Source organism: Salmo salar, chromosome 02 (genome assembly GCF_965601325.2).
Source record: "Salmo salar chromosome 02, fSalSal1, whole genome shotgun sequence".
NCBI classification, from domain to species: Eukaryota; Metazoa; Chordata; class Actinopteri; order Salmoniformes; family Salmonidae; genus Salmo; species Salmo salar.
Window position 1 is genome coordinate 85,276,348 of NC_138292.1, and position 17,513 is coordinate 85,293,860.

Below are 17,513 nucleotides of genomic sequence, written 5' to 3' on the forward strand. Positions count from 1 at the left end.
TAAACTAATTGACAGAGTGAAAAGAAAAATAATCCAAAACAATCATCCTGTTTGCAACAATGCACTAAAGTAAAAATGCAAAACATTTGGCAAAGCAAGTCACTTTTTATCCTGAATACAAAGTGTTATGTTTCGTTCAAATCCAATACAACACATTACTGAGTACAACTGTCCATATTTTCAAGCATAGTAGTGGCTGTATAATGTTGTGGGTATGCTTCTCATCTTTAAGGACTGGGGAGTTTTTCAGGATAAATATCTTCGAGGAAAACCTGGTTTCCACCAGACACTGGGAGATGAATTCACCTTTCAGCAGGACAATAACCTACAACACAAGGCCAAATCTACAATAGAGTTTCTTACCAAGAAAGACAGTGAATATTCCCAAGTGGCCAAGTTACAGTTTTGACTTAAATCTGCTTGAAAATCTATAGCAAGACCTGAAAGTGGTTGTCTAGTAATGATCAACAACCAATTTGACAGAGCTTGAAGAATTTCGAAAATAATAATGGGCAAATGTTGTACAATCCAGGTGTGGAAAGCTCTTAGAGACTCACAACTGTAATCACTACCAAAGGTGATTCTGACATGTATTTACACAGGGGGCGAACAAAACTCAACTGCACTTGACTTTTGGATGTATACCATCTGCTCTTTTATTGAGGGATCTAGTCTGGATTAAACCTCATAAGAAGACCATTTTATCATGTGGAGGTTTCATTCAGGTCTCTGTTTTAGTATTTAACTAAATACTCTGTCTTTGGCAGGAGAGAGACCAGATTCTCACTCCGTCTGCGGGAAGAGTTCTTCAGCGAAACCAGAACCAGAGACGCCCAAACCAGCCAAACGACATCACAGCTCCCACTGTGGAAAGAGTTTTAGCTGGTTAGGGTACCTAAAACGGCATGAGAGGACACACACAGGAGAAAAGCCTTTCCAATGTTCTCAGTGTGGAAAGAGTTTTAGCTGGTTAGTTAACCTGAAGAGTCATGAGAAACTACACTCTGGAGAAAAGCCTTATCACTGTTCCCACTGTGGAAAGAGTTTTACCCGGTTAGGGAACTTAAAAGAGCATGAGTGGACACACACGGGAGAAAAGCCTTATCACTGCTCCCAATGTGAAAAGAGATTTTCACGATCAGGGGACCTCAAAGCTCACGAGAGAACACACACAGGAGAAAAACCTTTCCAATGCTCCCAAGTTACGGTACCTAAAAGAGCATAAGAGAATACACACAGGAGAAAAGCTTTTCCAATGTTCTTAGTGTGGTGAAGGGTTCTCTCAAATAGATGGTATGAAGATAGTTGAGAACAAAGCCTTATCTCCCTACAGTGGAGAGTGTTTTACTATGTTAGTTAACCTGAAAATACATAAAAGAATACACTCTGGAGAAAAGCCTTTCCACAGCTCCCAATGTGGAAAGACTTTTACCTGGTTAGGGAGTCTGGGTTCACATGAGTGGACACACAGATAGGGGCCTATAAAATCTGCGATACAGAGAAAACGGATGAAATCACAGAATCCAGAAAATAAAACGGAATTCAACAATATTCTAAAATGTTTTGAGCTTAGTAGGGAATCAACTAAATGTATTGAAAATGTATTAATTTGCCCACGTTCATCATGACATGAACAGAATGGTTCAGCAAATCATATTTCCTGCAACTTTCTGAAGAGTGTCATGACTGTCCACGAGAATCCAAATAGGTCAGATCAGGTTTGCAATTAATAACTTCAATCAGACCCCCTTTCACCTGCAGAAAGGGGATAGGAAAGAACTATTGGGGATCAACAACTCACATCCTGTTGTAAATCAAGGGGAGAAGATTCAGGTCTCCCTCTCCCAGATTCACCAAAGGAATGTCCTTTGTTTCAATAGACTTTTCCCGCCGATTCTCTAACATGTTAAAAAGTGAATATGGGAACAATATTTATAACATAGAACGTGGGGAATGGTCAGAGGCGATCTAAAGAAAACTAATGTAATTGTTATTTTGTGATGTCATTAAAAATGTTATAAAGGAAATACTGTAACTTGGAAAGTATACCCACTATATGTGTGAAGTGTCTGTGCATGAAATATGAAAATTATGAAAGTGTTTTTGTTTAGAGAGGGGTGTGATTTGAGAAGCTATAAGAGATAATTGTTTTACGTAACTTCGCACAAGTGGGGCCGGAGGGCGGGCTGCCTTCTGAGAATTCGTAGGTGATTGAATAAACCCTTACTTCCTTCCATTCTGCTAGCAAACGTGCAATCTTTGGACAATAAAATAGATGACCTACGCGGAAGATTAAACTACCAACGGGACATTCAAAACTGTAATAGCTTATGCTTCACGGAGTCGTGGCTGAACGACGACACTATCAACATACAGCTGGCTGGTTATATGCTGCACCATCAGGATAAAACAGTGGCGTCTGGTAAGACAAGGGGCGGCGACTATGTATTTTTGTAAATAACAGCTGGTGCACAAAATCTAAGGAAGTCTCGAGCTATTGCTTGCCTGAGGTAGATCATCTCATGATAAGCTGTAGACCACACTAGCTACCTAGAAAGTTTTCATCTGTATTTTTCATAGCTGTTTACCTGCCACCACAGTCAGAGGCTGGCACTAAGACAGCAGTGAATGAGCTGTATTCCGCCATAAGCAAACAAGAAAACACTCACCCAGAGGCGGCGTTCCTAGTACCCGGGGACTTAAATCAGTTTTACCTAATTTCTATCAGCATGTTAAATGTGCAACCAGAGGGGAAAAAAACCACCTTTACTCCACACACAGAGACGCATACAAAGCTCTCCCTCACCCTCCATTTGGCAAATCTGACCGTAATTCTATCCTCCTGATTCCTGCTTACAAGCAAAAATTAAAGCAGGAAGCACAAGTGACTTGATCAATAAAAAAGTGGTCAAAAGAAGCAGATGCTAAGCTACAGGACAGTTTTGCTAGCACAGACTGGAATATGTTACGGGATTCCTCCGATGTCATTGATGAGTACACCACATCAGTCACTGGCTTCATCAATAAGTGCATTGATGATGTTGTACCCAGAGTGACCGTACGTACATACCAGAAGCCATGGATTACAGGCAACACTGAGCTAAAGGCTAGAGCTGCCGCTTTCAGGGAGTGGGACTCTAACCCGGAAGCTTATAAGAAATCCCGCTATGCACTCCGACGAACCATCAAATCCATTTTATTTATATAGCCCTTCTTACATCAGCTGATATCTCAAAGTGCTGTACAGAAACCCAGCCTAAAACCCCAAACAGCAAGTAATGCAGGTGTAGAAGCATGGTGGCTAGGAAAAACTCCCTAGAAAGGCCGAAACCTAGAGAGGAACCAGGCTATGAGGGGTGGCCAGTCCTCTTCTGGCTGTGCCGGGTGGAGATTATAACAGAACATGGCCAAGATGTTCAAATGTTCATAAATGACCAGCATGGTCAAATAACAATAATCACAGTAGTTGTCGAGGGTGCAACAAGTCAGCACCTCAAGAGTAAATGTCAGTTGGCTTTTCATAGCCGATCATTGAGAGTATCTCTACCGCTGCTGCTGTCTCTAGAGAGTTGAAAACAGCAGGTCTGGGACAGGTAGCACGTCCGGTGAACAGGTCAGGGTTCCATAGCCGCAGGCAGAAGAGTTGAAACTGGAGCAGCAGCACGGCCAGGTGGACTGGGGACAGCAAGGAGTCATCATGCCAGGTAGTCCTGAGGCATGGTCCTAAGGCTCAGGTCCTCCGAGAGAGAGAGAGAGAAAGAAAGAAATAAATAAATAATATACTTAAATTCACACAGGACACCGGATAAGACGGGAGAAATACTCCAGATATAACAGACTGACCCTAGCCCCTCGACACATAAACTACTGCAGCATAAATACTGGAGGCTGAGACAGGAGGGGTCAGGAGACACTGTGGCCCCATCCGATGATACCCCCGGACAGGGCCAAACAAGCAGGATATAACCCCAGGCAAAGCGTCAATACTATGATCGAATCGTGCTACACCGCCTCTGACACTCTTTGGATGTGGCAGTGCTTGCAAACCATTACAGACTACAAAGGGAACCACAGCCGAGAGCTGCCCTGTGACACAAGCCTACTAGATGAGCTAAACTACTTCTATGCTCGCTTCGAGGCAAATAACACTGAAACATGCATGAGAGCACCAGCTGTTCCGGAAGACTGTGTGATCACACTCTCCCCAACCGATGTAAGACCTTTAAACAGGTTAACATTCACAAGGTTGCAGGGCCAGACGGATTACCAGGACGTGTACTGCGACCATGCACTGACCAACTGGCAAGTGTCTTCACTGACATTTTCAACCTCTGCCTGTCTGAGTCTGTAATACCAACATGTTTTAAGCAGACCACCATATTGCCTGTGCCCAAGAAAACTAAGGTAACTTGCCTAAATGACTACCGACCAAAGCACTCACGTCTGTAGCCATGAAGTACGTGGAAAGGCTGGTCATGGCTCACATCAACACCATTATCCCAGAAACCCTAGACCCACTCCAATTTGCATACAGCCCCACAGATGATGCAATCTCCATTGCACTCCACACTGCCCTTTCCTACTTGGACAAAAGGAACAACTATGCGAGAATGCTATTCATTAACTACAGCTCAGCGTTCAACACCATAGTGCCCTCAAAGCTCATCACTAAGCTAAGGACCTTGGGAATAAACACCTCCCTCTGCAACTGGATCCTGGACTTCCTGATGGGCCTCCCCAGGTGGTAAGGGTAGGTAACAACACATCTGCCACGCTGATCCTCAACACCCCTTTGGAACAAACTTTATAAATGATGGGTTAGAAATTAACATACCAGACCAGAAAAACGTGAAGCTCCATCTGTACGTTTAAAGTGGTTTAAACTTTGAATCTCAACATGAGGATTAGAGACGATGAACTCACCATTACGGACAATCACTGGTATGGCTGATTAGCTGTCCTAACTAAAGTATCTTCGAAAGCGAATCTAAGTAGGACCCTTCTACTACTCTGCTCAAACCATCTGTATTACGCTACGCTCATCGCCCCACTGGGGAACCATCGACACGGCTGGCTAGCCTATATTCAAAGAAGCATCTTCAAGAGCGAATGGAAGGAAAATAAACTCTGTAGTTCTGTTCAGGACGACCCAACAAGCCACTGGACCCCAGGACAACTACAAAGAAGGACAACAGCATAAGGCTTGTCAGAACCATTTTGGACAATCAGATTCTTACAAGAGTGCCCTGAAAAGGCCCAACTCTCTTTCCAAGGTGGAAAGAACAGCCACTTGCTATGGGTGCACTGAAATGGAATTTTCTCTTACTTTTTCCAGACCTCAAAAGTGTTCTCCTAATGTGGTTTACCTATTGTTGTGGACTTAGAACATCCAATGTTGCTGGTTATCTATTAAAGAAAGCATGATTTTTGAGAGAAAAAACCTGAAAGAATACGGGAAACCTGGAAAAACAAAACGGAGAAAACGGAATTTGGGGGAAAAACTCAACAGAATCAGGCAAAAAGAATAACAGATTTTATAGGGCCCTACACCGAGAAGAGAAGCCCTACCACTGTTCCCACTGTAGAAAGAGTTTTAATCAGTTAGAGAACCTGAATTCACATGAAATAACACTTTCTGTAGGGAATCCTTTCTACTTTTCTCATTGTGGAAATGTTCCTGATCAGAGGACCTGACATCACATGAGAATAGAGAGGCTGTGTTGTAACTTATGTTTTGACTGGTAATTTGTGTTTTTGTTCATGAAATCAAATTATTTATATGAAATCATACAAAAAAATTATAATAAAATACAAATGTTTTTGTTTTTCTCGTCTTGAAACATGATCATTAACAAATAGTTTAAAGACTTGGTTGGGAGGTAACCCAATGGGTATGTCTGGCCAGGATGGTTGGGAGGTAACCCAATGGGTATGTCTGGCCAGGATGGTTGGGTGGTAACACAATGGGTATGTCTGGCCAGGATGGTTGGGAGCTAACACAATGGGTATGTCTGACCTGGATGGTTGGGAGGTAACACAATGGGTATGTATGGCCAGGATGGTTGGGAGGTAACACAATGGGTATATCTGGCCTGGATGGTTGGGAGGTAACCCAATGTGTATGTCTGGCCAGGATGGTTGGGAGGTAACCCAATGGGTATACCTGGCCTGGATGGTTGGGAGCTAACACAATAGAGCCCCACAATGGAGGTGTCATAAAACCTAGTGGTCAAACAGGGAAATGGTTCCAATAATTTTTTCCACCATTAATTTGTGTGTTTATTTATGCCACCTGAAATCAAATAGTTTATATGAAATCTTCCTCAGAAATAGGCCTACTTTAGTTTTTTTCATCTTGATACATGATCATAAAAAAAGCTAAAAGTCTGGGTAGAATGGTGGGAGGTAACACAATGGGTATGTCTGTGTAGAATGGTAGAAGGTAACCCAATGGGTATGTCTGGGTAAACAATATGACCCAGTGTACAGAACAGGATTACACTACATGTACATCAGTTCACATTAGTTACTGGGTAAACAATATGACCCAGTGTACAGAACAGGATTACACTACATGTACATCAGTTCACATTAGTTACTGGGTAAACAATATGACCCAGTGTACAGAACAGGATTACACTACATGTACATCAGTTCACATTAGTTACTGGGTAAACAATATGACCCAGTGTACAGAACAGGATTACACTACATGTACATCAGTTCACATTAGTTACTGGGTTAACAATATGACAAGCAGTCAAATGTGTTTTTTACTGGACACTGATTAAGCGTTGTCTTGGATTTAAAAGCAAACTTAATGGAAATTCTACATAGAACAGGCTTTTTAGTCTGGACAGGGCTCTGTGTCCTGGAAACTGGCCCTTAATGTTTTATATCTGAGTGAAATGACTAATTTAAAGGACATTTCATTTAACATCAGTGAACTTAAGTAAATATACGTTAAAATTCTACTTAAGGAGTTTTTTGGGGGGTATCTGTACTTTACTTTACTATTGATATTTTGGACAACTTTTACTTGTACATCACTACATTCCTAAAGAAAATAATGTACTTTTTACTCCATACATTTTCCCTGACACCCAAAAGTACTCATTACATTTTGAATACTTAACAGGACAGGAAAATGGTCCAATTCACACACTTATCAAGAGAACATCCCTGGTCGTCTCTAATGCCTCTGATCTGGCGGACTCACTAAACACATTCTTTTGTAAATTATGTCTGAGTGTTCCCCTGGCTATCCGTAAATGTAAAAAAACAAGAAAATGGTGCTGTCTGGTTTGCTTAATATAAGGATTTTTAAATTATTTCTACTTTTAATTTGACTTAGTTGAGCAATTACATTTACTTTTGATACTTAAGTATATTTAAAAACCAAATACTTTAGACTTTTACTCAAGTAGTATTTTAATGGGTAACTTTCACTTTTACTTGAGTCATTTTCTATTAAGGTATCTTTACTTTTACTCAATTATGACATTTGGGTACTTTTTCCACTACTGTTTAACATTGAACTCTAGAATCCAATTTTACTACATAAACCTATTGACTCTATAATTGGCAGTGTAGAAATCCCCTACCATAACCATGTGTAACCTACAATATGTACTGTATTACATTTTAGACAATCAACAATGGTTGAATTTGTTTGGCTACAACAATGTTACAGACAATAAACATTGTAGTCTTTAACATGGAGCACAACATTACAGCCAGATAAATACATTAGCTATATTATTGCAAGTAGGATATTTCATTTATTTATGTTCGAAATTTGGGAAAAATGTGTATACCCATAATGCTTTGAAGGCGGTGATGTTAGTCAATGTCTTGACAAAAGTGATCCGTTCGAACGCGCCCAGTGATAACTAACCCAAGATGTATCATTGCTGTTGTTTCTAATGGCAGCAAATGAAGCACAGTGGACAGAACAGAGGAGGTGGGCAGAGCCAAGCACGAACTAGCACGAACTACTCACACTTCAATTAAATCAATAAAAAATAAACATTTTGTCTGAAAATATTTTCCTCAACGGCGTTACCCACTCCAGTCAGCAGATGGCGATGTGCGTCTTTCAGGTGACGCTGCCAGAGTGTGACGTATAATCTAGTGGACAAGAGAACGCTTCTTCAACAATAACAAGTAGTCAGCTACCTTCATAGCCGACATAGGCAAAAACATTAAATCTCTTTAGTCTGTTTTTGTATATATTATTCACTGTGTTTTAAACATACTTCTGTCGTATCTAGTTGTTGGCCCATTTAATGTAATATTTACGTTGTTTGTTGGGTAGCTGGCTTGCTAAGTTAGCAGTAGCATTAGGCTATTTGCTAATGCTAACTATCTAGCTAGTTAACTATCCTCGACCATGAACTCACTAAACTACTTCCCCCGTGCTAAAGAAGAGGAGGTCTGCTGGACGGAGAAAGAGAGTCTTGTGAAAGAGGAAAAGGAAGAGGAGGCTGTCACAGTAAAACAAGAAGTAGAGGGTGAGGCTGTCAAAGTTAAAGAAGAGGAAGAAGTTACAGTGAAAGAGGAAGTTATAGTGAAAGAAGAGGAAGAAGTTACAGTGAAAGAAGAGGAAGAAGTTACAGTGAAAGAAGAGGAAGAAGTTACAGTGAAAGAAGAAGAAGCTTTCAGAGTGAAAGAGGAGGATGCTGTTTTTGGAGTGGAAGAGGGGGAGATTACTGTGACGTTGAAAGAGGAGGAGGAAGAAGAAGAGGAGGAGGAGGAGGATACGGGAGATCTGATTAATACTAGTAAGTAATGTTACTGTCTTTAAGCAGGGGCACAAACTCTTCAATCATTGAAGATTGCTAGGTCACATGGTTGAAGAGCTATAGAAAGTTTCAAATATTTATCTAAAAACATGAAAGTGCTTTATGGGAAAACCTACCCTTAAGTTGGTTTGAGGTGTTTCGGTCACTTTGTGAAGGAGCTATTGAATTTTAAGTAATTTTTTAAGTATATTTTAGTATATATATAATCACTTAAATATATATTCTACAAATGTTGCTAAAATGCTATGAGAAAACCAAAGGGTGTGCAACTTGTCTACTTATATAAGGAATAATGGACAGTTGAAATAAGGCTGGTAGGTCACATGGTTGAAGAGCTATAGACATATTGTAAATATTTATATAAATTCTGTAAGTTCTTTATAGGAAAACCAAAGGGTGTGCAATATGTGTCCCTACCCTGTGATCAATCCAACGTTGGTCTGGGGTGTCTTGGTCACATGGTCAAGTAGAGACCCAGAGCAGGAAAATGGTATATCATACACTGCAGGTGAGGAACAATGGGAAATTAATTTTGCTTTGAAAGTTGATAAACTTGTAACCTCACTTCAGAGAAATTGGCCCATTGAATGTTTTTGTACAACTACTGGAGAGCTCGTCTTTGTCCATACTCATTCAGCATCGTTCACACCCTCTTAAGCCTTTAGCTCCACCCATCTCTTTAAGGATTCACATGTGAGGCCATGTGCTAAACAGAGTGAGTGTGGTAGTGTAGTAAACAACCAAAGATGTCAAGACTAAAGGCTGGTTTCTACTACGTCTATCGACATGTCTAGACCGTTGTCGCAGGGACATCATGAACATTCTATTGTCGTCTGACATCAAACTTGTTGTCGTTTAAAAAAAAGTATAAACACAAAAATGACAGGCTGCATGACATAATCAGTCTGGTGGTCCAAAATAGCATAACTGGTGTATTTTAACACCAACACCATCTGTTTAAAAATGAATTTAGTATATTTCAATCTGTCAAACCAGGCGACTAAAACAAACTTTCTAAACAATGTTTTGGTTTGTTTCTAGTTTGTTAGCTAGCTATCTAACAATAAGTTAGCCAGCTAACTTATTGTTAGATAGCCAGCTAACTTATTGTTAGATAGCCAGCTATCTAACAATAAGTTAGCTGGCTAGCCAGTTCAAATAATGACCATATCATATAGCTGACAACGTCTTAACTTTAGCTCATTTGTATTAATTATTACAGGAAAATAAACTCGAAACAAGATCATTATTTGCAAGTTATTTAGAAGTTAATAGCATATGACTGAGTATGACGAAATAAAAGCAGAGCATTCTACCGGAGAATTTTAGAACTTGGACACTGTCTTGTTGGCCTAATGTTATATCCTAATTTGACTTTGGTGCAGGTCATGTTGTTGTTCGTGTTACCGCATCTGGTAAACACACGCTATATAAAATAAAATAAAAGTGTATTTGTCACATGCACAGGATACAGAAGGTGTAATTGCTACAGTGATATGGTTACTTGCATAGTGGAGTCATTTGTTTTAGATTGTGAACCATAATCCCAACTCATAACGTTACTACCCTGCATGAATCTACAAGTAACTAAAGTGTACCAACTAACTAGGTTCAATCTTAGTTAGCGGCTCTGAGATACGAATAATATTTCTACACAGATCATACACGTAACATTAGCTAGCGAGCCAGCTAACAGTGTGCTTTAACTTGCAATGAAAACAACTTTCAGACAAAATTAGAAACGCATAATATCTGAAAATGTAGCTAGCTACATGGATGAAGGCTTCTCCCTCTCTGTCACAGATGCCATGGTTGCCCTTAGTTTGAAGTTGTAATCCGGAGGTGTTTTATACATCAGTCTTCTGTGTTCTCTTTTTGACTCCTTCCGCATTTACAATCAAACGTCTGAATTTTCTCCATCTCCTTTGTTATGATTATCTGCTTCCACCGGGCATTCCGCTGATTTCAAAACTCGGCCTCTGTAATATTTTTCAAAAAGCGGCATTAGAAAGGATTAGCTACACATACTAAGCAGCTCATGTTATAGACAGAAGCGTGCAAGATGGCAGACCAATCCGAACTCATCTCTCGGCATGTCCAGCCCATCCATTCTCAGCCAATCATGGCTAGCGGGAAGCTTCATTACTTTTTCTATTGGCTAAACCAACTAGGATCGTAATTTAACAATTTTATTCGTATTTACAGATGGCATACAAATTTGTTATTAAGGCACATGAAAGTTCACATGTTCCAGAAGGCATTTCTGCCTAAAAACTCATTTTGAATATAAAAATATTTACAGTATGTTTACGTTCAAATGCCTCTCCTGTGAAGTAGTGACGAGCGACATACGCCTAGTTTCCTGAAACAAGTCACATATTTAAGTCGTTTTTTTTTTCATAGAGCTCTACTTATTTTTATTCAGGTCAGTTTGTCTTTGTTCAACGCCCTGTTCTTATTTAGTTTTTTTTGGGGTAAATACAGTCACCGGAATTATTCCTCCACTTGCAAATAAAAAAACTCTCTTGGCAAGAAAAGTCAAGATCTGTTGTTGCCTCTTGTTAAAATCCAACCGCATAGCCAACATCACACCACCAGTCTTTATTAAGAGGGCGCAACAGCGCCTCTGATTCTTAAGGCATCTGAAGAAAATTCGGCATTCACCCGGGTCTTCTCCAAAATACTATGGTTGTACCGTCGAGAGCGTCCTGACCTGGCTGCATCACAGCCTGGTATGGGAATTGCTCCGCCACATGACCACAAGGCCCTTTAAATCCACATTAGCATTCCAAAATACTTTAATACACTCTCACAGCTGTGATACGCTGACTGCACAAGCAGGCAGGACTTCTGCTTTCTCATTTTCCTGAATAAATTATCCACTTTTCACTACGTTCAGCCCCCATAATAGGGAAACAATATGATTATACAAATCATGATATTTCACATTGTTCATCAGCATAATTTAAATCTGACCTTCATTTGCAAAAGAGACAAAGTACAACTTGATCAATAGTTATTGCTCCTATGGTGTCACTGGTGCCAATGACATCTATAGTGCCACCAACTGGTCTGGTGCAGCCATCTTAAGGTTGCAGCAACTTTATAGTCACACAGCTACATAACTTTAAAGTCACACAACTTTATAGTCACACAGCTACATAAAGTGTACATAGCAAATATATTAAATTCCTATAGCCCTAGTGTGATATGGTGCCATCTAGTGTAGCGTGGCCGACTTTGAATGCAGCAACTAATCATTCTCAAATTCATTAGAGGCTAATTAATTGAGTGTATATATATACCAAATCTGGAGTCAATCTGACTTGTGGTTCATGAGAAGAAGATTTTTCAAGTATTTTTAGCATCAGCATATGTGGTAACGTGCATCTATAGCTGGTTCGTGAGAAGATTTTTCAAGTATTTTTAGCATTAGCTTTAATTAGCATTAGCAAATTGTGGTAATGTGCATCTATAGCTGGTTCATGAGAAGAAGATTTTAAGTATTTTTAGCATTAGCATTAATTAGCATTATCATTAGCATATGTGATAACGTGCATCTATAGCTACAGTGCGGCCATATTTAAATGCAGCAACCAATTTTTTCTCAAAACCTTTAAAGACTGATGTAATGAGTCCAAAGACCGAATTTGGAGTGAATCTGACTTTGTTTATGAGAAGTTTATTTGTTTAATGATTTATTTTAAATCATTAGCATTAAATAAAAGTAAATTGTTAATAGTTTTCTTATTTTTTAAAGATGTCAATGCCAACTTAACATGGTTCATCATGGTAATGGATTTGATGACCCTAAAATATTTTAAATTGATAGGCCCTTGTAGAGTGGATTTATGAAGGATTTAAATGGGAACGTTCAAAAAGAAGAAGAAAGAGAATAACAATGGGTTTTCGGAGCTTCGCTGTGAACCCCTAATTAGTCATTCTAGGCATATCATAACTGTTGATGGATTTTTTTGAAGTATTTTTAGCATCATTAATTAGCATTAGCAGTGTCTTCTAAACGACTATGATGTCAAAGTAAAATGTATGTGTAGGTTTCATTCAGGTCTCTCTGTTTAACTAAATACTCTGTTGAACTAAATATTCTGTTAAACTAAATACTCTGTTTGTCTTTGGCAGGAGAGAGACCAGACTCTCACTCTGACAGCAGCAAGAGTCCCTCAGAGGAACCAGACACAGAGACGTCCAAACCAGCGAGACGACGCCACTGTTTCAACTGTGGAAAGAGTTTTACTAAGTTACGGAACCTAAAAAAGCATGAGAGGACACACACAGGAGAAGAGCCTTTCCAATGTTCCCAGTGTGGAAAGAATTTTATTCAGTTAGCGAGCCTGAAAAGACACAAGAAAATACACACAGGAGAAAAGCCTTACCACTGTTCCCAATGTGGAAAGAGTTTTAGGTTGTTAGGGAGCCTTAAGGAGCATGAGAGAATACACACAGGAGAGAAGCCTTTCCAATGCTCTCAGTGTGAAAAGCGTTTTACCCAGTTAGGGAGCCTAAAAGATCATGAGAGAATACACACAGGAGAGAAGCCTTTCCAATGCTCTCAATGTGGAAAGCGTTTTACCCAGTTAGGGAACCTAAAAGATCATGAGAAAATACACACAGGACAGAAGCCTTTCCACTGCTCCCAGTGTGGAAAGACTTTTACCTACTTAGCTCATCTGAAAAACCACGAGAAAGCACACACGGGAGAGAAGCCTCACCTCTGCTCCCAGTGTGGAAAGAGTTTTACCCAGTTAGGGGACCTGAATAGGCATGAGAGGACACACACAGGAGAAAAGCCTTTCCAATGTTCCCAGTGTGGAAAGAATTTCACCCGGTTAGGGAACCTAAAAGAGCATGAGAGGACACACACACGAGAAAAGCCCTACCCATGCTCCCTGTGTGGAAAGAGTTTTACCCAATTAGGGTATCTGAAAAAACATGAGACAACACACACAGGAGAGAAGCCTCACCTCTGCTCCCAGTGTGGAAAGAGTTTTACCCAGTTAGGGGACCTGAATAGGCATGCAAGGACACACACAGGAGAAAAACCTTTCAAATGTTCTCAGTGTGGAAAGAATTTTACCCGGTTAGAGAATCTAAAAGAGCATGAGAGGACACACACACAAGAAAAGCCTTTCCAATGTTCCCAGTGTGGAAAGAGTTTTACCCGATCAGGGAACCTAAAAGAGCATGAGAGGACGCACACCCGGGAAAAGCCCTACCAATGCTCCCTGTGTGGAAAGAGTTTTACCCACTTTGGGTATCTGAAAAAACATGGGAGAACACACACACAGGAGAGAAGCCTCACCTCTGCTTCCTGTGTGGAAAGAGTTTTACTAAGTTAGGGGCCCTGAATAGGCATGACATGACACACAGGATAGAATAAGACTTTTCACTGCTCCCAGTTGGGAAAGCGATTTAACCGGTTAAGACACCTGAATAAGCATGAAAGAAGACATACCACTGCTGTCATTGTGCAAAGGCATTTTCTCGATCAGGGGAAAACACACCAGATAACTTTTCTTGCCCAGAGAGAGTTTTTTTTTTATTTGCAAGTAGCCACATAATACCGGCGACTACCGTAATTTCCGGACTATAAGCCTCTTCTTTTTTCCCACGCTTTGAACCTCGCGGCTTAAACAATGACGCGGTTAATATGGATTTTTCACGCTTTCAAAAAAAAAAAAAACATTCTGTGACGTGCTCAGTTTTTTGGCGGCATGAAGCTTTCATTAGACCAATGAAATTGCCTAACGGGTCAAGGTCCAACAACTTGTTTACTGTTTAGATTAAATCGAGCGCGCTCAAACTTCCCATCATTCTGATTACGGTAGTCATTTTGTCACCCTCATCATGGCAAAGACACGGAGAAATGCATATGATGCAGCTTTCAAGTTGAAGGCGATTGATCTGGCTGTTGGAAAAGGAAATAGAGCTGCTGCACGGGTGCTTGGTCTGGAGCAATGACTTTCTTGGTAGGCTACTGTTTACTGCTAATTTTTTATTTTTTGTTACAAGCCGTGTTTCGTTAAAGCCTATTTATTTTTGTTACAAGCCGTGTTTCGTTAACCTGTTAGGGATAGGGGGCAGTATTGACACGGCCGGATAAAAAACGTACCCGATTTAATCTGGTTACTACTCCTGCCCAGTAACTAGAATATGCATATAATTATTGGCCTTGGATAGAAAACACCCTAAAGTTTCTAAAACTGTTTGAATGGTGTCTGTGAGTATAACAGAACTCATATGGCAGGCCAAAACCTGAGAAGATTCCATGCAGGAAGTGGCCTGTCTGACAAGTTGTTTCATCTTGGCTCTTTTTATTGAAGACTGAGGATCTTTGCTATAACGTGACACTTCCTACGGCTCCCATAGGCTCTCAGAGCCCGGGAAAAAGCTGAACGATATCGAGGCAGCCTCTGGCTGAAACACTTTATCGCCTTTGGCAAGTGGCCGATCAGAGTACTATGGGCTTAGGCGCCTGCCCGAGTCGACCCCATGCTTTATTTTCTTTCGTCTGTTTACCTAAACGCAGATTCCCGGTCGGAATATTATCGTTTTTTTATGAGAAAAATGGCATAAAAAATGATTTTAAACAGCGGTTGACATGCTTCGAAGTACGCTAATGGAATATTTAGACATTTTTTGTCACGAATTGCGCCATGCTCGTCACCCTTATTTACCCTTTCGGATAGTGTCTTGAACGCACGAACAAAACGCCGCTATTTGGATATAACAATGGATTCTTTTGAACCAAACCAACATTTGTTATTGAAGTAGAAGTCCTGGGTGTGCATTCTGACGAAGACCGCAAAGGTAATAACATTTTTCTTATAGTAAATCTGACTTTGATGAGTGCTAAACTTGCTGGGTGTCTAAATAGCTAGCCCTGTGATGCTGGGCTATCTACTGAGAATATTGCAAAATGTGCTTTCACCGAAAAGCTATTTTAAAATCGGACATATCGAGTGCATAGAGGAGTTCTGTATCTATAATTCTTAAAATAATTGTTATGCCTTTTGTGAACGTTTATCGTGAGTAATTTAGTAAATTCACTGGCAGTGTTCGGTGGGAATGCTAGTCACATGCTAGTCACATGCTAATGTAAAAAGCTGGTTTTTGATATAAATATGAACTTGATTGAACAAAACATGCATGTATTGTATAACATAATGTCCTAGGTTGTCATCTGATGAAGATCATCAAAGGTCAGTGCTACATTTAGCTGTGGTTTGGGTTTATGTGACATTATATGCTAGCTTGAAAAATGGGTGTCTGATTATTTCTGGCTGGGTACTCTGCTGACATAATCTAATGTTTTGCTTTCGTTGTAAAGCCTTTTTGAAATCGTACAGTGTGGTTAGATTAACGAGAGTCTTGTCTTTAAAATGGTGTAAAATAGTCATATGTTTGAAAAATTGAAGTTTTTGCATTTTTGAGGAATTTGAATAACACGCCACGGGATTACACTGGCTGTTACGTAGGTGGGACGATTTGGTGCCACCTATCCAAGAGAGGTTAAAGCCTATTTATTTTTGTTACAAGCCGTGTTTCGTTAAAGCCTATTTATTTTTGTTACAAGCCGTGTTTCGTTAAAGCCTGTGTAAAGTTAATTTGTTTCAATGTACCGGTAGGCACCTGCGGCTTATAGACATGTGCGGCTTATTTATGTTCAAATATACATCTTTTTTAAATTCAGTGGGTGCGGCTTATATTCAGGTGCGCTTAATAGTCCGGAAATTATGGTATATAAATATTTACAACAAAAAAAGAAATAAAACAGGCCGTTGATCAAGACCAAACTGAACTGACACAAGAGAAGACACGAGAGAATTGAGGAGCTATGTTCTGTCTGATGTTTTTGACTGAGAATTTGTGTTTTTGTTTAAGTCACATGAAATCAAATTCTTTATATGGGTGATTCTCATGAAACCAGTTTTAAACATGTCTGGAGAAAATGTAGTTACATAACCATGATGCATCTGCAAAAATCAACTATCATTCTGAGGACTAAGTTTAGGCAAAGTGTCTTATTTTCAATACATTTTATTTTCGCCTGAATTTTGTACATTTTCAACCCTAATTCTCCAAAATGCATCTGGATTAAATTCTTGGGTCATTTTATACTATTTTACTTTAGAAAAACCTAACTTATTTAAAATAAAACCCAAAGTATGTTGCTGTAGTTTGTCCATAAATCATAAAAATTGTATATTGGTTGAAGTTTACATTATACTATAATATTTATTATGTACAAACACAGTGTCTGTGGACATGTTGGGAAAAAAGTCTGATTTAATAAAAATACAAAATATTTTCAGTGTTATTTAACTCAGACCTTTACATTACAAGAGCAATGTATTTTTTTTTATTAGAAATGGATTAGTTTTTAACTGTTATGGACTGTTATGGTAATTAAAATGCATAATATCAGATACATTTTTTTAAATAATTATAATTATGAAATAGATAAGTACAGATCCTAATCTCAGCGATCCAAGAGGACATTTCATGACAAATGACACGAGGAATTTTGTGGTAAAATATGACCTTATTCTAAGATGGAGAGAGCTACTGTGGTGTTTTCATCTCGAGATATAATCATGTCTAAAATCAGATTTAAAAAAAAAAGGAAAAATAGGTATTTTGTTTAGATTATGAGTGTTGATTGTGTGAATACAAGTATAAAACCTCTGT

General features: G+C 39.5%; 1 protein-coding gene across 1 annotated transcript; it reads left to right on the forward strand.

Moving 5' to 3' along the window:
- The first annotated feature begins 8,141 nt into the window (after positions 1–8,141).
- On the forward strand, positions 8,142–17,513 carry LOC106594639 (uncharacterized). Its single transcript, XM_082967813.1, has 2 exons — positions 8,142–8,783; positions 12,945–17,513. Exons 1-2 carry the CDS (start codon positions 8,393–8,395, stop codon positions 14,159–14,161), a joined length of 1,608 nt encoding a protein of 535 aa, XP_082823939.1. The 5' UTR covers positions 8,142–8,392; the 3' UTR covers positions 14,162–17,513.